Source organism: Mercenaria mercenaria, chromosome 18 (assembly GCF_021730395.1).
Source record: "Mercenaria mercenaria strain notata chromosome 18, MADL_Memer_1, whole genome shotgun sequence".
Taxonomy (NCBI): domain Eukaryota; kingdom Metazoa; phylum Mollusca; class Bivalvia; order Venerida; family Veneridae; genus Mercenaria; species Mercenaria mercenaria.
In genome coordinates, this window is record NC_069378.1 from 21531430 (window position 1) to 21554065 (window position 22636).

General features: G+C 33.9%; 2 protein-coding genes across 2 annotated transcripts in view; one reads left to right on the forward strand and one right to left on the reverse strand.

Annotated features, from left to right (window-relative positions):
• Positions 1–9285, forward strand: part of LOC123538961 (sodium/hydrogen exchanger 9B2-like) — a 28810-nt gene extending 19525 nt beyond the window's left edge. The window contains exon 12 of the mRNA XM_053530457.1: positions 9140–9285. Within this exon, the coding sequence (XP_053386432.1) occupies positions 9140–9153 (14 nt within the window). The 3' untranslated portion in view covers positions 9154–9285. The remainder of the gene's footprint in view (positions 1–9139) is intronic.
• LOC123538959 (receptor-type tyrosine-protein phosphatase kappa-like) overlaps positions 1–22636 on the reverse strand; it is a 124419-nt gene that overhangs the window by 68431 nt on the left and 33352 nt on the right. The window contains exons 20-21 of the mRNA XM_053529698.1: positions 22050–22120; positions 21127–21261 (exon numbers count right to left, since the gene is read on the reverse strand). Of these exons, the coding sequence (XP_053385673.1) occupies positions 21127–21261; positions 22050–22120 (206 nt within the window). The remainder of the gene's footprint in view (positions 1–21126; positions 21262–22049; positions 22121–22636) is intronic.

Consider the following 22636-nt stretch of genomic DNA (forward strand, 5'->3'; position numbering starts at 1 on the left):
TCCAGCGTAGAGTTGTACAAATTGTTTCAAGCAAGAGACCAATATTACTCTACGTGTATAATGTTAGATATACTCAAACATTGCAATGTGCAGAGAAATCGACCTTTGCATGTTAGAATTCAAGGCATTAAAACCAAGATACGAGCACCACTCGGACACACGCTAGCGGCGGGAATTTGACCGATGTTAATGACATCAACCACTCTATCATGCCACCATCACTTAGATTTTCTTTGATACGTCTAAGTAGTCCAATTTATTTGCAGACACAAACCTTACCGAAGGTGTCTTTACTGTCAATGTGTTCACTTTTTTTAATGTAAGGAAGATAATGGACTTTATTACATCACTCCTTGTATAAATCAGCGGTCTATAGTTTGTGCTCTAAGACAGGTATGCATGTGTATTGGTTGGCGTGGCACTTACAAAAAGTGTTCTTTGTCGCAACATCAAGTTGTAATAATAAAAAAGAAAGAACTGGCACACAGAAAAGTGCCATTCAAATACCGGGGGTATTCCAGTTTAAACGCAAACACAATTCACCGTGTCCAAACGTTCAAAATGAGTTTAGATAATTTTTAATTATTCGAAAGTGAAAAAAAAAAATCACTCTACATCATGTATCAACATAACCTGATAACATGCAAATCAGCGGTATGAAGGAAATCCCTGATGTATCACCAGATAAATTCCCTTGCGAAGACTTTATGGCAAGTTAAGGCCTTTACGCGCGCGCAACGCTCATTGCCTATCTGGCCCATCAACCAAAAAAATCATTCAGCCAAAATTTCCTCATCGAAGTTAATATTTTCTGCAAGAATTTAGCTAGAATTTTTTTGAAAGAGGCTACAAGTTTAACATTGCAGTCACCCTGAACATCGTAGATGATAAGACAGAAGTGTTTGTAATAATTGTGGTGATCATCCAATCTGCTGTCTGTTCCTAAAAATTCTTATAGGTATCAGTGGTCATTTGCATTTGTTTGAGATCAAATCGGCAGCTGTTTGCCATCCAGGAAGCATCTTCTGAATCATCAAGTAATCTATCCATAATTATATCCATGTGATCATAAGAATGATACACTTTATCACTATGACGTTATTTTGTTATATCCTTTACCCAATCCATGTTCCAAGCCAACACACGTAGTGAATAGGTACTACTCGTTCGTGTAACCAAATAAGTTTGATGCATGTTTGCATATGACGTAATATTATCAATGCTTGATATTTTTGATACGACCGAGAAACAATTGCAACAATCTTTAGGAAAACTCCCCTAAAATATTTTGTGCGCCCTATTATTAACACAAACAACACAGGTGGGGCTTCTTCAAATCTGAAGCCCACCAATGGCTTGGTAATTAGTTAGTCATTATGTTATTCATCACGTACGGTAAAATATTACCTCGTGTAAATTAGTGTTTTTCATGGTTTGTTGTTCTCACGCACCGACTCACCGTGCAACATAAAATCATATTCATTATCAATGGCAATTAAATAGGCACGGGCGACCTGGGACCCGTGCAGTGTTCGGAGCCCTTTCACCATATCCAGCTCCCTAGGCCCATATCAGATCTATTTCAGACATCACAGGCCCCCGGAAGGATGTAGGTTGGCGGCAGCCGTATTGTGTATTGAATTTAAATTCGTGCATCCTTATTTCCATATAATAAACAACTAATAGTCCATCCATCTGTCGGCTGACAGTTTCTCTGTTTCAGGTGCAAAGTTTGCAGATACCACCCCACAGACAACAACAAAATTCCTCTCCAATTCGTGACAATGCGATATAATTACCTTAAAATAACCACACAAAATTCTCCTCCATTCCGTAAAAAATTAAAATACCTACCTTTAGACAATCCATACGAAATGAAGGAAACCCACCCGGGCACCGCCCTGTGCGACACACTTAAGAAAAAAGGACAATATCTTTAATGAAAGCCCTATATAACCAGGAAACGAAGTATTAAACACTGGAAACACATATATGCAGTTGTCAGCACTAAAAGGTGCCAAAATATGAACTGATCTGTAACAGAAGATGCCAAAGCATGAATTACAGAAAACCTAAATTTGCGACTTAAACAACCTGCAACGCCTTCAAACACATACCACTGGCAAGATCCAAAGCCTATAAAATAAGGACTACACGAAATGGCAAACACCGCCATATAATTTTATGCCACATCATTCACAGCGTGCGTGCTCAAAAACCCCTTCCTTTCCTTTTGAAGCAAGTGCCCACAACCCCGCCCTTTGTCTAAGGAACAACCAAACAGAGATGTGCCAGTTGCCCAATACATCACAAACCGCCACAAAAGTAATTATGTCTGTAGAAACCAAACATTCCATCGTCGAGGCGTGGCTTATATGGTAATATCAATTCAAACTATTTAGTCATTTAAAAACTATAGATACATGCTACGTGTACAAGAGAAATATTTCTGTACCATCACAACAAATCAAACCGAAAGCGATTATCCATTTTACCAGGAGCCCCATGTCTGCAATCTAATGTGGTCCCTCATCCATTATTACAAAAATATTCAGTTTACTTGCTGGACACAATAAAATCTTATGATACACTGATGCCCTATTAATTCAAAATTTCCAGTTATCATCCGCTATCTACAAATAATCATTTCGACATCAACTAGGAAGCGCCATTATTATAAATACAGCAACCCATATCTGTTCCTTGCATAAAACACACTAAAAACAACCAGAGAAAAACCGAAACTTTAAGTATCATAACTAACTCAAAAGTAACATAACTAACTCCAAACCAACCTCCGGATCGGGGGGCCTATGTCCATCAAACATCCTGCCGTCTTATTCAGACAAGCGCCACATGTTAGTATCAAATCAAATTATTTATTTAACCTTTCAAGAATTAATGCATATAGAATTATCAAATCAGAATTATTTAGTTAATACGTCTAGAACTAAAACATACGCCTTAATTAATTCATAATTATTTAGTTAAATACTTGCAAGAATTAAAGCCTATTAGCCACCACCTGGCAGACACAGAAAAGAATTCTGGTTCCAGTGTCCTCTACCACTTGATACCGAGCGACCATCATATCAGACATACTTGCCGTACCATCTCAAGCATAACAGCTATATCTAACAACAGAATGGTAAAACTTAGAAATACTACCCTCAGTGCCACGCCAACGTATACACATACATATAATGGATTTTATTACAGGAATCTTGTATAAATCAGCGGATCATAGTTTGTGCTCTATGACAGGTCTATATTCAACACTTGTTTACTAATAAGTCAACACTTAAGCTGATGTCATGCAATAAAACGTTTATTGAATGCGTTGCTGGTCAGTAACTACTGCACAATGTCATTCTGTAAAACAAAAAGTCGATCACTTGCTCTAATGAATGTTTCTGCATGTTGTGTTTTTGGGTAAGTGTGTAGCTGTTGTTGATCTTGGCTTGGTCAATGTGGATATGAATGCAAACCTGCTAATCATGTACTACCTTTTAAAGTATCTGGTTATGAGAAAAAGTGACAATTGTGCAGGGGGCAATCCCCTGACTTAGTTGCTAGGATTACATTTATTTATTTGTACATGAATTTGTCATAGAATAACTAAAAACAAAGCGTGTAACTATTATCATTCCTTATTAGAAAGGCAGGTACAGTACAATAAGCACACTGGCTGATAAAAAAGCAAAATCATTTTATAAACAGTATGGTTGAAAAGTGTATAAATATATGTCATCAGATGCAGAAAATCAAAATCAGAACCAGCTGTATAAAAATACTGCAGAAGCATGATAATTAAATTTCTAATTTAGTAATTTCAGTAAGCAATGCTATTAAAAATTATAATAAGTAAAAGTGCGATTTGTGAAAGAAGACATTGTTTACCCTATACTGAAATATGTTTACAATAGTTCCTGCATTATTATCTTTGTTTATTTATTGCTAGTCTTGTAAAAGGTCGCTAACCCCTAGAAATATTTTTCAGTAAGACTCTTCCGCCTTCGAACTTATAACCAATAAAAGGTAAAACGTAGAAAAAACTTGGCAACGTAAATAATTAAAATGAAGCAATCTAAAATAACGAAGAAATACCATTGAAAATACAATAACTGACAAAAGCAAAACTGTCGCACTGTATTTTTTCCATGATTAAAGTAGGATATTTTCAGTTTAACCTTTAGTTACTGAATACAAACATGTATTGTCAAGCAGCGTTGTCGGCTAGACTTGTACTTATTGTTTGTAACACATTATTCACACATTGGCATTTTAACTCGTTTAAAGCTTAGCCGATTAGGAAGATTAATAATGACATACATGCATTTTTATCAAATATACATGTTTTACTTCCGTTTGATAGAAACAGATAAGCCGCAAAAAATGAAAATTGAAATATAACTAACAACAATGTGTATATTACGCGTGGACAAATTATAAACTAGAGCTATCATTAAATAAAATTAATGGGTGGGCCAATGGCCTAGTGGTAACACGCCTGACTCTCAATTCAGGGGTCCGGGGTTCGAATCCCGGTCCAGACACTGGAAATCTCTGAGATACTCTTGAGTGTCTCTTACCTGTTTAAGAGGCTTGTACTGGTTCTTCCCAGGAAGAACGGCTTTGCGTGTATCGGTGCTATACACCGGACACGATAAAGAACCAGAATGTTTATTCGCAAAGAGCTAGACTGTGTTAGCGGGACGGGCCTGTATCTAAGAAAGGATTTCACTCTATCTGTTCTTGGAGCTTTATTTCACTCTGTCCCTCTTGTCAGATCGCTCTGTGTCTGTACTAGTAGAGGATGAATTTCGCGCCCTGAGTGGCTGCGTTTGCTATATGTGTATATATAAATCTGGTATAATAATAATATAACAATGATAATTAGTGCTCCTCCTCCACGATTTCCGATTTAAAAATGCATTTTGTCCAAGTCCAATGACCATGTCTCAAAGACTCTATAACAAGTGTACATTTTTGAGGTGGAGATACTGGTGCCATTTGTAAAAAAATTGATAACAACGAACATGTATATTTCATTGAGAGAAATAGTTTATCCGGTTAAAACAAGGATATTGAAATATAAATAATGTCTCAACTACGTGTACAAACTACATAAAAACTATACTTATATTATAATATCATATTGCTTCTCACGGAGACACTGAATATTGCCATGGTAAGGATAAACGGCACAGATATCATCATTTCTGCATTTCTGTTACCTTTTTAAATTCCGGATAATAAACAAAATAACACAGACTGGATTCAATAAGAACGTAACCCGTTTAAAGAAGCAAAATCTAAATAGAGTTAGGTGTCTAAAACGCTTGTGTACATCCCGCAGTATATGTAAGTGATGACAATCATAGATTATGAAAACACATAATAATGAAAAAGCATAAATTAATTCTAACTTTAGAAGTACGTGAATATTGATTATTTTACTTTTGTTACTACTTTAATATTTCCGAAGGGTAAAATGTAAGCTCTACAAGTAGTATAGGCACCCGTTTGGGTCCAGGACTGTGGAAGCGTGTGAATGACGTCATAGCAGGTGCCCGGAGACCATATTTGATTTTATAGATAATAATAATTCATTTGTATATAAGAAATAAGGTCAGTACACACATTTTGAAATGTTTAGTCTGAGAATAACATCAGATGTTTATTTTTAAAACGTTCTTTTTATAGAAAATGTCTCCCAGAGGTATACAGGGCTGACTTGTATACTCAATTTAGGGCGTGGTCGCGCACATTGAGGGTCAGGTGCTCTCCCCTAGACGGGGAGATAGCAGAAAAACAAAGAAAAACAAGATATTACAGGGAAATCAAATAGAACTATATATTAATTATATATAATTAACAATACTAATCATATAGATTTATCCATGAATTTAAATAAATAAATACATTTATAGTAAACAAAGAACAAATTAATAATAATTTAAAGCGAAATATTTATCATATTGTTATGGAAAAACATTAAGCATTACTTAAGTTAGATTCGAAAGAAGCAACGTAAACTGAAAATAAAAGATTAATTTTTTGTTGACGATGTTTCCTCCATGCGTCCAGTGACAAAGTGACTCCAATCATAAGTGTATCATCCCTTAATGCGCATGCTCAGATCTATTTTTACAATGACTTCATAAGCTATATCTAGTATATATCACGACTGCATCAAACGTGATCATGGTTACAATGTCTAGCGTGTGTTGATTTAAGGCCGGATGGACGGACAATTAAAATTAAACATGTCCAAATTAATCCCTTAAAAGTTACCACAATATCCGGCGTGTGTTGATTTAAGGCCAGATTTTTTAACAATAGCCTATTTAACTACCAAAAATAATCCCTTTACAAGTCGCCACACAGCCTAGCGTATATTTATATAACACCGGATACATTGACAATGCTCTATTGATGTGTAAAAATACCCCCCTTTCAAGAGCGTATGCGTAAACAAAGAGTACCATTAGAAAGTTTATTTGATTCTCATTCCATGTATATTAGGATGATATGGTCTGTCTCTTACCGTTTTAGAGTTATGTAAGTTTGAAAATGGCAGTATATATTTGTGACGTCATTATTTGTAGCTAAATTCAAAATTGAATATTAAAAATGCCATATCTTTTTTCTTCATAAACCGATTTTCTTGGTTTCAATCAAAATCGCATGATGACAACCAAGAATAGCAGGCACCCAATCGGAAATTAAATCACTTTTGCGTAAAATATCGATTTTCTCCTTTATTACTCAACTGAGTATAACCGTGCTTGGTATCATACAAAATGGTTTGACAACGTCTATCAGCTCACGGTGTAAAAGCGGAAGTGAAATCACTCATGCGAAAAATACAAACTTTCTCCCATATTTTTGAAACGACTATAGCGAGGTTTGGTATCCTACGATAGGTTTTGACAAGTACTATTTAATTGTTAACACTAAAAGAATACGGGGTCACTCACGTGTAAAATGCGTCAAAGTAAGCATACCTTATCCTTACACTTTGATATCCAAAATGACAGTGAATGTATTCTCAGGGTGAAGTATAGTGAATAGAGTCAAAGCAATGTTCTAATTAGTCAGTATACCTAATAGCATTGCTCTGATTGGTTAGTGATATGACGCATTCTGATTGTCTGATTGGTTCAAACGATTTAATCCTCAAAGACAGGCTGGCTTACTTGATAGAACTTATCAGTCATTTGAGCGATAGTCTGGTTCAAAGCTGTTTCAAAACTGGAATGTCTATATTTAACCAGCCAATGAAATCACTCTCTTTTTTCATAAGCCTTGCTTTAGAACGAGACTCTTCGAATGTATATTAGAATTCGTTTTACTCAGTCAAATCAGTCTGACTTCAGAAGTCAAAACTTACAGCATGGAAAATTTTCGTCAGTCAAATTGCATCATCAAACGACAAAGAGCAATCATCATATGCACGATTATACTTATTGTTATATGCAATTTGCCTTTCGCTTTAACGTTTGCGACTAAGAATTCAACTGCATACGTAGATAATGAAATTTAAGTGAATGAAAACCAGACCGCCTGACTCTATATGAAACAGTTCGAAAAACAGCAAAACATATATATTCCTGTATGCAACAGAGATGGTGAAATCCTGGTGGATTTGAGGCGTTTTATTAATCACACTGCTAGTATCATCGGAATACAACTTGACCTTCAACAGTGGAAATCCATCAAACAACATCTTCCTAAAATCGACATAGCCATCATTGAAGCCCAAAGCATTCAGAATAATAAATACTGACACAAAGACTAGAAATACAAATATAAAAACAACAACAATACCGCCACCACCGCCGCCGCCACCGCCACCGCCACAGCCACAGCCGCCGTCGCCGTAGCCGCCACCGCCACCACCAGCACTAGCGCCAAAGCAGCCGCCGCCACATGAAAGACGGCTTATATTGTTAATGATATTGTTAGATAATTTTTAGGCTGGCGGACTCGTTCGCCAGACTACTATTACCACAAATCGAAAGTCACTGACAACATAAATAATTTCATGAGCAACTGAAACAGTTTCGTCATGTATATCAGTTTTACCACGGATTTGCTTGAGGATTTTTAAACTCATCTGTTGTAATAAAAACTTCTACTCATACATTTTATTATCATGTTTCTCTTTTAAAGAAAAAATATTTGAAAGTAAAAACAGACGTTTATAAAGGCGTCGCTGATTACATATTCAAACTTAGTATGCGTTTCTTCATTAGACTGATGTGACGCCACTCTGCCTGTTCATTCACTTTTGTATAGGCCCATTCATTATGTATGGAAACAATTTATTTTTAGATTGTGGGATAGTCTATATTAAGTAGAGGTAGTGCGTTAAGTTCTCGCACAAACTAATGCACTTAAAATCTTGCAGTTAGAGTTTTGATAACATTTTTATATCTAATTATGAACCTAAATTAGATTACATTTTTGGGGCGATTATCCCCAGAGTGAACAATACGGTTCAGATTCTCTTAACATTATATACTGTACCTTGAAGCAACAGTAAACAATCGCCCCCTAACATTTCCGCAGAACTGTAATAACATGTACGCCATATAAATTTGTATGGCTGTCCAAAATGCATAGAATACTATAATTTCAACGTGCTTCTGTAAATGATTATGTCATGCATCTCTCTGTTATCCTTTAAGATAGCATTGGAAAATATTTCATAATAATGGTAAATCATTTCATCTTTGGCAATAAAAACTCAATGACATAATACACACATGATGTAGTATGCAGAGAAAAAGCTGATAAATCATGCGAAATGCAAGACGTATTTAACAAAAATATACAACACATCGAATTAAAATTTTATCGGAACACTTAAATAATGTTTATGTTTTTAAAATTTAAACGGAATTCCAGCAACCACTTCGTTATAGATTATGACCTTGGTCTATAAATACGCTGGTTCCGAGCTCAGTTTCATTCATATGAAATGCCGATATGAATTATACTGCCCATTATTAATTAACTGTTAAATAAAGGTATTACTTTTACTAGGTATGATTTTGCATATAATGCAATAAATAATGAGTACAAAATATGTATAATGAGAAGCATAATTTTTAAAAATCAATTTTTCAAGATCATTTGCTATAGGTTTTACGGGACGTAGTCGCTGCGTGGAATTGCCACAGTACTTAAGGTGAGAAGAAACAAATGGCCACATTCTACGTGTTGCTTTACCGAAACACCTTACATGTTATATATATATATATATACTCTTTTGGCTATTTTTATACTAAACAAATTCGTTTTAGAAACATTCTGACGAATGCCTAAAGTAATATTGTAAAAAAGTGCTTTGTGTCTTATTTGCTTAATGGAGTGGGGTGCGTAGATGTGAGCGATTTTTGTTTAACAATTGCATTAACTTGATACAGTCCTGAAGTAAACATTATTTCGCACTGTGTTGCATTTTTAAACGACTTTTACCGTGTCGTTTTTTAAATTTTATATATTTTATGTTATTTCCTCAAGCTCAAACAGACAAATTTCAAAGTGATAAACACTGCACAAAATGTTCGCAGAGAATTCATTTTACCAAATATTTTGCTAAAAGAAACCTCAAAGTATTGAGTGACAGTTATAAAACACAAAATAAAACTGTCGATAAGATTTGTTTCTGGGGAGTTTCAGGTAAAAGGATTTAATCGGACAGAAATTAGGTTCCAACAATGAAAAATTATGGCCTTGCTCTCTGCTTTCAAAAAGAAACATAGGACAGAAATAAAACCTACCCACATTTCTTCCAAAATTTGTAAACTAAAGAATAAATGCAAAATCAGGATCTTTAACAACATGGTACCATGTATTTTCAAAGATGACTTTCACCCTTCTGTATCAGAGGTTAAATTAATTTTAAACAGCAAGAAATGGTTAATCAAATGAAATGTTTCCGCTTTTGTACAACAAATCAATGATAATAAGTCTGGAAAAAGTTTATCTGACTAGATAAAAGAAATATAAGAAAAAAAGAGTTTGGTCCTGGTGGGGCTTGAGCCTATGCCCTCCTAAAATATAGTTAAAGTAGTCTCCTAAACACGGTATATTGATATGAGATTTTACTTATATATATGCAAGTTCATGCTATATTACAGTCAATGAATCAACTTGGCTTTTTAGTGTTAACTTTGAAACCATGGTATGGGCCAGTGATGAGGTTACAAACGTAGAATAAACCTGTTTAAATTAACTTATGGTGTGTTTGCCACTGATATTTACAAGACGGTGCCCGACTGTGTTCCTTTCATTGTTCGTTTTGCCCCCGTTTGTCTATAATTTTTACTTCATTTATATTTTGAAGATAAGTTTATGTGTACAAGCCAATACATACATGGTTACGAGGTTGTGGTTTGATTGGTTTGCGTCCTCGGAACCTGATTTGTTAGATATTAATCTTTGCGTTTTTCAGATTCTCAAGTGAGAATTATGTGCAGCCTGTCTCACTAATTATGTTATCCCCAATGTAGCAAATACAATGTATTTTTTCACCATCTGTAGTCTGTACTATCCTTACACTACCTTCTCAAGTTAATCAAGATGATTCATCACAACAATACCCTATGCTCGCCTTAGTTTGATATGGAAAGCCCATAATATCTAAGATTTTGCAACCATCTTTCCTGCACAATTTCATCCAGTGTTTTGTGGTAGCCAGCTTTTCTATATTTTCAGTACTTTGATTTAATTGATGTTGTTATTGCTTGACTTGTAATAAAATCTTCCATACTCAAAACCTTTGTCGTATTTAAGTAGGACATGTATGTATAAAACCTTGAAATAAAAATGAATTATACAACATACTTAAATATTCACCCATTTTGTATAATGTTTCCTAAATGAATAATTCCACTTTACGTTTTGCAAAGAAAATTGTTCGTTAAGTTCCATAGTTATAACCAAGGTGTTTCAAGCGTAGAATTGTACAAATTGCTTCAAGAAAGAGACCAAAATTATGTCTACGTTTATTATGTTAGATACTAGTGTGCTCAAACATTGCAGTGTACAGAACCATCGACCTTTGCATGAAAGAATTCAAGGCATTAAAACCAAGCTACGAGCACCGCTTGAACACACGCTAGTGGTGGGAATCTGACCGATGTTAAAATAATCAACCTCTCTATTACGCCACCATCACGTAGTTTTTCTATGATACGTCTAAGTAGTCCAATTTATTTGCAGACACAAACATTACCGAAGGTGTCTTTACTGTCACTGTATTCACTATGTTTTTAATGTAAGGAAGATAATGCTCTTTATTACATGGCTCCTTGTATAAATCTGCGGTCCATAGTTTGTGCTCTATGACAGTTCTATATTCAACATTTGTTTGCTAATAAGTCAAAACTTAAGCTGATGTCATGTAATAAAACGTTTATTGAATGCGTTGCTGGTCAGTAACTATTGCAAAAGGTCATTCTGTAAAATAAAAGCGGATCACTTGCTCTAATCAATGTTTCTGCATGTCGTGTTTTGGGTTAGTATGTAGCTGTTCCTGATCTAGGCTTTGTCAATGTGGACATGAGTGCAAACCTGCTAAACATGTACTACCTTTAAAGTATCTGGTTATGACTTAGTTTCTAGGACTACATTTATTTACATTGTACATGAATTGTCATAGAATAACTAAAAAGAGCGTGTAACTGTTATCATTTTTTATTAGAAAGGCAGGTACATTACAATAAGCACACTAGCTGATAAGAAAGCAAAATCATTTTGTAAACAGTATGGCCTAAAATTTTATGAATATATGTCACCAGATGCAGAAAATCAAATATCAGAACCAGTTGTATGAAACTAATACAATTAAATTTCTAATTTCATTAAGCAATGCTATTAAAAATGATAATAAGTAAAAATGCGATATACTGAAATATGCTTACAATAGTTCCTGCAGTATTATCTTTGTTTATTTATTGCTAGTCTTGTAAAATGCCGCTAACCTCTAGAAATTTCTTTCAGTAAGACTCTTCCACCTTTGAACTAATAACCAGTTAAAGGTAAACTAACGAAAGAAAGGTAACGTGAATAACTAAAATGAAGCAATATAAAACCACAAAGAAATACCCTTGAAAATACAATAAATGACAAAAGCAAAACTGTCGCATTCTAATTTTTGTATGATTAAAGTAGGAAATTTTCAGTTTAATCTTACTGAATATTGTCTAGGAGCCTTTGTCGGCTAGACTTGTAGTTATTGTTTGTAACATATTATTCACACATTGTATGCATTTTCTTTAAAGCTTTAACCGATTAGGAAAGTTGATAATGAGATACATGCATTTTTTTTATCAAATATACATGTTTTCCTTCCCTACGATAGAAACAGGTAAGCCGCATAAATCGAAAATTGAAATATGAGCCGCAACATGAGAAAATCAACATAGTACATTATAGCGACCATTATGGATCCAGACCAGAATGCGCATCCGCGCAGTCTGGTCAGTTTTCTCTAATTGCAATAGGCTTTGAAAGCGAAGAGCATGGATCCTGACCAGACTGCGCTGATGCGCAGGCTTGTCTGGATCCAGGCCGGTCGCAAACGCACTTTGTTGGGTTTCTCTTGGTGCGGCTCATATAATTAACAACAATTTGTATATTACGTGTGGACATATAAACTAGAGCTATCATTAAATAGAATTAATGCCCCTCCACGATTTTCGATTTAAAAACTCTATAACAAGTGTAAATTTTTGGGGTGGAGGTACTGGTGCCATTTGTAAAATGTTTGATAACGACGAACATGGATATTTCAAACCAAGTAAATGTCATTTACTGCTCATTTAGAGAAATAGGTAAGCCGGTTAAAACACGGATATTGAAATATGAATAATGTCTCAACTACGTGTAAAAAACTAATATAAAAACTATACTTAAATTATAATATCATATTGCTTTTCACGGGAGCACTGAACATTGCCATGGTAAGGATATATGCATATACGTCATCATTTTTGAATTTCTGTTACTTTTTGAAATCCCGGATAATAGAATAACACAGACTGGATTCAATGGGAATGTAAATCTGTTTAAAGAAGTAAATCCTTTAATAGCGTTAGGTGTCTAAATCGCTTTTGTACATCCCACAGTATATGTAAGTGATGACAATCGTAGATTATGGAAAACACATAATAATGAAAAAGCATACATCCTAACTTTAGCAATACGTGAATATTGATTGTTTTACATTTGGACAATGTCTCTATTTTAATAAGGGTAAAACGTAAGCTCTACAAACGGAATGACTGTTAAGAAATGCAGTCATTTTGATTTTTTTCTTAAGACTTTTCCTTTACCATTTACATATTGTTCATATTATAGTATGTACTCGAGTCTGAAGTCTCGGACATTTCCTTCACACATTTGTAGCAGAACCGGTAATGTTCCTAAAATGAATATAAACAATTTTTTGAGCTAAGTCATAAAAATTGCACGACTAATAAATATTAATGTTTGATTCACACATTCCGTATTTCTGACACTTTCTTCTTAATTACTTAACGAACATGCATGTAACACTTCATTCTAAATACCTTAAAATAAAGTATTTTGATCGTTTTGACATGTTTGTTCATATAGTAAGTATAAACTGGTCCTTCTGTCATCTTAAATTCGTAACTGTCAGCAATTTTCAACACCAGTAGATTTTAAAAATTTGTTACATTTTGGTCCATGTGTTGTTTAAATCATATAATCATATGATGATGAGGTACAACTTTGAATTCTCCGAAGTTTTCAGGTGGAATACGCCAAGAACAAAACACTTTTGAAATGAAATTACAATCTCTGGATAACTCTAGAATGATTTTGGTTTTTAGCTCTTGAAAGAACAGAAAAAACTCCACCATCTCAGAACTGGTGAATCAAACAGCAGATACAATGTACTAGCTTTTGGCAAGAAAAATATCTTACATAGGCATTGCGTTCTAACGTGAAACATAGACATAAAACAAACAATAATATCACCTTCTATCAATACTTGATAATTATTCTATTCTGGGATTACATGCATAAAACTATAATGATACATCAGTTTTAATGTCACAATTAATCTTATTTAATACTCAAATATGTCATTGTCATATTCATTAAAATACATGAAGAAAGAATCTTTATCTAATCATTTTATGATTACAGGACCTCATATATAAATCAACGCTAAATAGTTTGTGCTACATAACTGGTCTATATTCAATGCTTATATACTAGCCTAATCTGTCAAACATTTAAACAAACAACAAAGCAGCGAATATATTTTTGGAGGTGAAGTTATGAAACAGTTCGCACCTCGGGCAATAAATCTGACTTTTGACCGGCATGGCAACAAGTGTATAATACTATACTTAATATAATAATATACTTAATAAATGCGACTAAAGCCTCTTCTATGTACATGCGCCATTTCCTAATTTGATTCGAATGGATCAAAACGTTCACATTTTTAGTCTAAATGTTCAAATTAGAAACTAATATAATACAAAATTATTTACTTACTATGTCATGAAAAGCTGACCGCCTTCTAGTGCGAACTTGACATATTGTATTAAGAACGCTTAGTTCTTTTTCAGATTGAAGCTTCTCCGATAGCACAGAAACAGCACCGAAAAGACCACTTCTCTCCGCACCGGTTCTAGAAATATACATGAAGATATGTCATATATGACTCTAAACTTTACCAGCCATTAATAACATGTACTTACAAGCAATGAACTACGAATGGATGTTCCGATTTCTGAACCTTTCTCTCATTTTCAACGTCCTTAACCATCTTTATGAAAGGTTCAACTCTTGAAGGGACACTTCCGGACTTGGTCCAACCTCTCAACTGGTAATGTTTGATTTTAAATTCTTGAGATGATTGCTAGGAAAAAATGCAAATTTGATATGACGAGAACACTGGCACCAGAACAGAAAGAAATGCTTCTTTACATGTTTAACCTACCCCTAGGTATCTAAATGAATCATGGTCATGAACGGAAAGTGCACTAACCATTTCAATCGTACATTCTCACCTAAAGGCGCAAATGTTCTACATGTAACATACCCTAGGTATTCTAAGCGGTAATTTATATTTCATCGTGTACCAGTCACTTTGTCTCAATATTTCATATTGCATAGATACTCCACATATTTTATGCTTTCGTACACGTTACAGAAAAAACTTGCGTGAACTTCCCTAATGAACATCCGATCTAGAGGTCAAAGCAGTGAGCACATGTTAGGCGAAATATAAACAAACAAAAACAGAACGCAAAATATTCACTGTTTTACAATAAAATAGAGAAAGTGAAAACTTCACAGGTCGCTCAACACGACAAAAATGAAAATGCTGCAGGCTCGGTTTGATTGAGCCTGTTCATGGACGGTAGTGGAAATGCATGCTACCGTCCACGCCCTCTAGCCCCAGGTTGAGCAGAACTCAACATTTACACATGCTAAAAGTACAAAAAACAATTTAGAGACATCCGCAGATGTATTCAAACGGCGGTGAACATGGAACCTTCAATGACACACGTGTTCAGGCGTGTAATTCCATGAAGAGCGGCGTTTGTCCCCAGATAAAGTGAAGGGTATGCCCCAAACGAGAGAACAATGGGCAGAAATAAACAAACTGGAATTTAGGAAAGGGGTCTGAGGTTATGGAGCCTGCGTATCACAGGAACTGTCAAAAGACAAAATTAAAAAGCAGGCACCATATCCAAGGGGTGATTAAACAATACCAAAGGCTATGAAAGCGGGAGTATGGAACCACCCAGGCCGAAGTGTTCATGTTGAGAAACTAAACAGTACCAATAACACGACATAAAAGTCGTACAGAACGAAAACTTGAAATAATGAATGAAATTCATCTTTATATATGATTTTGAATTTAAAGTCATACATTTGTATACATCTGAACTGTTTACTTAATTCATATTGCACATTTATGCTGCATATACACATATACCGTGCATGTGTAGTTAAACAACGACTGACATACATTTACACATCAGCCAGCTAGAATGGTTTTGTAATCTAGACCGGAACTTCACTAGGGAAGTTCAACAAAGTTTTTTGTGTAACGTTGAAAAACTATAAACTATGCGTTGTTTCTCGCAAGTAAGAAATATTGAAAAAATGTGACCGGTACACAATGAAAGATAAATGATCTCTTGTTCAATACCAATAGTACACATTCACCGAACTGCGCGTTTTAGGTATGAAATGCGAAATTGAAATGGGTAAGTATATTTTCCCGTTTATGACCATGGTTCTTATAAAATACCTAGGGCTAGGGTATAACATGTACAGAGGCATTTTCTTTTTGTTCTGGTGCCAATGGACGAGAATGCAAAACCTAGACCAGAAGTAATTTGTTTCTAAAAAATTATACTTATATTAAAACTGAAAATTTAATTTTCAGGTTTTCACATGACCATATGTTATAATTTTTAATATTATTTCAGTTATCATATTAATATGAACATTGAGTTTCAGACATGTTTAACTTGTAAATTTTGTAGAAAAGTGTAAAGTGGTTCAATATACCGATCCATTACGTGAAATCCTCAACTCTCGAATAACTATATCTTCCTTTGAGTCACATGTCTTGCATGTCACTTGAAAATGCCCCACTCTGGACACATTACCGGCATGCGGAAGATAGTGCCCGACCGTCTGAAGCACACATAAAGAAAAGAGAAAATAATCAATATGTGAAGAGCCCATATTTTGATTCATTTTTTTTCCTTTACATTTAAAGTTAATCTCAAAAAATCTCAACGTTAGGTGGGTGTTTTAAAAACACATATCGTCTCCCAATGCATTAAATCTTGACAATGCAGTTTTATTTCAGGGAAAAAGAATGAGGAAGTAATTGTTAAATTATACAGGGAAATTGTGAATTTACTTATATCACAGTGTTTCATCAGATTGTTGTGCCGTTTGAGATGATGCATGTTAATTTCTTTATAAATAAGTTTCGCGGGAGATAAGTTACTTCTGCCGTCTGTCCGCACGCCTACCTGTTCGTTTTCATTTAGTTTGACTGGACTTCGTCTTCAATTATTACAACACATCTTTTTCTAATGAATAAGAGCTTTTTTGCAAGGTGGTACTAGGATTTCTTGTACAACCTGGATTTTGACAAACTTATTTAGTGTTTTAAGTCGACTTCGAAACATCACTATATGTATATTTGTTAGTTTGTATGTTAGAAAACAACATCTAGTCAGGAAAACATTCAAAACCCACCAAAAGTAAAGAAGAAGTAGTCTGAATACATTTTATTGATAAAGGGGCTATACTCCATAACATATATTTCAAATAAGATGTGCCGGTGATATGCACAACTAGACTTGATACCAATTATTGAAATCCGACCAGGGGTTTTCGTAAATTTAATGGGGACGGACTGTGGGCCAGACAGAGAACGAAAGGAATAGCAATATGTCTCCCTTGAAAGTTATTTATATAATAATTAACAATACATTATCTTAAAAGACTATACAATTTGATAAGAAATGTGTCAGAAACTAAACTGAATATTTAATTATTACAACACAACTATTTCTGATTAATAAGAATCTTTTTGACAGGATTGTTTTTTTATATAACCTGGACTTTGACCAACTTATTTACTGTTTTCCGTTGACTTCGAAACTTTATTTGTGTATTTGTTAGTTTGTATTTAGTTTGGAAAACAGAACAATTATCTTGTAAAGTCTACATAGTAATACATTATTGACCAAACACTTTACCATTGCAAGTACTCGAAGAGCATCTTTGTTGATTTTTTACCTGACTTTTACCCATATTGAAATTCAAGATAAATTAATTTTGATTACTTAAAATGAAAATATCATATTTTCTAAAACGACTCGATCCCTCACCCCCCCCCCCCCCCCCCCCCATTAAACAAAGAATATATTAAGTGTGACATTATTATGTTACAAAATGACTGTATTACGTCACAATTATTACGTCAAAACACCAAACGTCATAGCGGCGCGCTGGAAAAGAAAACCACTCAAAACAGGCTAATGACCTGTGAATGTCGACAAGGATGTACATAGTTTATGTGTGGTAATAATCAGTTGACTATAGCAGATAGGATAGATACACTTATTTAGGAGTGGTACTGCATGAAAACCTTGATTCAAATGTAACGGTGAAATTAGTTGCTCAGAGTGCTAGTCGTGCGTTGGGTCTATTAAGGATGACTACCCGTAATAGGCCTCAATTTCACCAAAAGCATACATACAACTTGATAATGTAAGCTTTGAAAATGTCAAACGATAGAAATAAGGTGCACATTGACAAGTTACATAGTGACAGAAGTTCTCAAAAAAATTCTTTTAGATTACCTCCCCTGATGATTTTGGTTTTTCATGAGTTTTCTCCCCTGAAAACTAGAAAAACATAATTTTCTCCTTTTCCCTACGGGGAATTTTAGATTTCTGTTTGATATTTGTATCAGAATCATATAATGCAGCTTGATAAATTTCAAAAAAATCTCTCGGTGAAACGTTTATAATTTTGAATGTCTTTAAAGTGATCAAATTTCATTTAAATATTACCATCCAGTTACAAGATATGGAATCTGGCTATTACACCATGTTATCCTTAATTGCCAAATGCAAAAATATTGGGGTGTACCGTATGATGTTTTTATTAAGTTATACGATTCCGTTGTGTGGCCAGTCATCAATTACATACTTCGTTATGGGGTTTTAAGTCCTTTTCGTGTATTGATGCTGTACATAACAGAGCGCAACGGTTCTTCCTAGGCGCCTGAAGATATACTCCTAATGACGGGGTTCGGGGGAATAGGGATGGAAGCCTCCAATGGTACGGCAATGGAAAAGTATATTTTTATACTGCTTTTGATAGAGTACGATTCAACAAGCGAATAGCATTGTAGGCATATAGTAAAGCATGTAAAATGCTTTTTTTTATCATTAAAGAATTTCTCAAAGACAACACTTTGCAAGTATATGCACATATAGATCATTTACTACCAAATTCTTTTATTAATGATGGTGAAACGGTATTATTTAATGATTATATTAACAAGTGGCAGAGGTTGTAATAGTAAACAAAAAAAATATTTAAAATACCATTATTATGTTATGTACATTTTTTAATATCTAGTTTACTTTTAATAAGATGCCTATGGATTAGCAGTAGTTTAGCTAGGTCGGTTTTATTGTTTTATAGATTTTGTAAAAGCATTGTTGTAGATATGATTGTGCAATAATCCCTTATAGTTCCAACATGGACCCGGGTAGTACATTCGCAAATGTAAATATATATAGATGTTTATTGTGGTATGTATATCGATGAGAATAAAGATGCTTGATATAAGAATCGAGATAATATATGTCAAACTGTTATCTTTGTCTTGAATAAACGCGCAGTCTTGTCAGGCTCCACGCTGTTTGCTTTTAAAGCCTATTGGAATTGGAGAAAAAATATTATTATAATGTTATGTACTTTTTTAATATCTAGTTTATTTTTAATAAGATACCAATGGATTAGCAGTTGTTTAACTAGTTCAGTTATATCGTTATATAGTTTTTGTAAAAGAATTGATGTAGATTTGATTGTGCAATAATCCCTTATAGTTCCAACATGGAACGGCGTATTACATTTGTAATTGTAAATATATATAGATGTTTATTTGTTGTATGTATTACGATGAGAATAAAGATGCTTGATATAAGAATCGAGATAATGTATTTCAAATTGTTATATCTGTCTTGAATAAATGCATTATATATGCAAATATAGACCATTTACTACCAAATTTCGTTTATCAATGATGGTGAAACGGTATTATTTAATGATTATATTAAAAAGTGGTCAGCTAGAAACAATGCTGTGGTAGGTAATTCTGGCAGAGGTTGTAATAAGCTTCGGTTTTATAAATTGTTTAAACATGAGTTTATTCCTGAGCGGTACTGCATATTGATAATGCCTTCTAGACATTGTGCAGCTTTTAGTAAATTTCGATGCGGTGTAGCACCAATTAGAATTGAAACCCGTCGTTATGAAGGCATTGAACTTAAAAGAAGGACACGTCCTTTTGCAGTGCCGTTGAGGATGATATTCACGTGATATTGAATTGTCCAGTATATCATGATATTAGGCAGTCGCTGTTTCAAAAGGCAATCGCTTGTAGAAACAATTTTCGTTCTATGTCTGAAACGGATAAATGTATATTCTAGTTTTCTGACCCAAATATAATCAGGACTAGCGCCAAAACCTGCTTTTTAATTCTCAAAAGACGCCAATTTTAAACATGTAAATAGTGATATTTATGCTGTGAATAAGGTAGCGTTTTGTGTTATGTTTTTTTTATCTGTGTTCAAATATTTTTGTCCACTGAAAAAGTTTTACTAATCAATGCAAGGCTGATCTTATCGACAGGTTTCTGGTCACCTACAGCCATTTAAAAAAAAATTAAAGTGTGTAAAATAGTAAAATACTTTTTTCAAATATTATTATTATGTTATGTACCTTTTAAATATCTAGTTTATTTTTAATAAGATACCTATGGATTAGCAGTAGTTTAACTAGTTCGGTTATATTGTTTTATAGTTTTTGTAAAATAATTGATGCAGATATGATTGTGCAATAATCCGTTATAGTTCTAACATGGAACGGCGTATTACATTTGTAATTGTAAATATATATAGATGTTTATTTGTTTTATGTATTACGATGAGAATAAAGATGCTTGATATAAGAATCAAGATAATATATATTTCAAACTGTTATCTTTGTCTTGAATAAATGCATTGTTGATTTTCAGATGCGTATTGTTGATTGTTCCTCCTCATCTGAACTCACAAGAGCGATATTATTAAAGTACAAAATCACTGTTCTGGATACATTATTTCTTAAACATTGCACTGTTCCTCCTAATCTGAACTCGAGCGATATTATTAAAGTACAAAATCACTGTTCTGAATATATTATTTCTTAAACACCGATGTTTGGACGCATATAACAAATAAATTATAGCGGGGAAAATGAAATTATATAGATAATTAGACCTAGAGGACAAAATTCATCAATTGAGCTTACTTTATCCTTTATATTTTCCTCATCAAGGCATACAATACATGGGCATTTTTCTTGATACAACATGGATACGAAATCTTCCACTGTATTCGGTAAAGGCGTTTGTGCCAGAATAAATTTGTTGGACTTTTCGTATCCCTGAAATTTAAATTAAATATTGACAACGACAGTACTGTTTGTGTAGTCGACATATGCCTTACTAACACTATAAACATGTATTTTCTTGACTTGTATCAGAAAATTACAATTGAGTATAAGTCAGATATATTTATTACTAATGTGGAAAAGGTTGTTTTTCAAGAAAAAAAAGCAACAACAAATAAAATCCAACAACTGAAGAGTTATCTAAACCGGTTCTATTTTCATATTTGTTTCAACATCTACTGATAATTAATCAAAGAGTTCTTGTAGATGTATTGTTAATATTATGCATTTCATATGATGTAATCTCAACACACATATAATAAGTTGCCAATGACAAACTACCTATCTAGACTGGCCACCGGCTGTAATACCACTATAATGTATTTTCATTACTTGTATCAGAAAATGACAGGTGAATAGAAGTCAGATATAATTGTTATTCAAGCAATGTGGATAAAGTTTGTTTTTCCAAAAGCAAACCAGCTCATTATACAGTTACATATGCAACCCTCTTGCAACAGCTTGTGCAAATTCACAGACCTTTAGATCTGAGTACAAGTGGTTAAGATTGCTGACAGGTCATTTGCCTCTCACCACCGCTGGCTGAGAAATTCTTTTACATGTTTAGTTCGCTTGCAGAAGGAAGACGGTTCTCTCTAGCGCATTTCCGTGTAGAAATATCCGGGTCACTTGCATATCTTCCTCCTCTGTCAAAACTGGAAAGTCACCATCTGACTTAAAATGTAGTTGACTTGACCTAAAATCTATCTAAACAAACCTACATTAACATAGACTGCATTTATATAATCATGCCCTGCTAAGGTCAATGTCAGTCGCACTCTATGGTCATCGCCTGAAAACTATGAAAGTTTTTATGTATATCTTCGTTCCGTTTTGAAAGGTTTTGAAAGTATCTAAAGAGATCAGGATAAGATAACTGATGATGTCTTGTTAGGTAATACATTGTTATTTTTACTTCCGCATTTAAATTTCTTTGAAATTGAGTTGACGATAACCTTCTTTTGAAATGTTTGCACTTTCCCCTTTGAAAGAATTAATTTTGAATGCACACTATTGAAAATTAATTCATGCATGGATACGGTGATACCCTGTATATACTTTATCTAATATACAATCTTGAGCAATTTAAGTTGTATAAAATGCGACAGACGTTCAACAAGTATCAATAAAAAACATTTGAAAGATTTGAACATAATTATTCTTCATGAGAACAGTATTAGTGGTTCATCAGATCATGTTTAACCCTTACACTGCTAAATTTCTAAAATGGACTGGTCCGTCATTCATTTTTGGCCATACCATTTATTATTCAAAGGGATGTTATGAGTTTCTTCTCACAGATTGCATA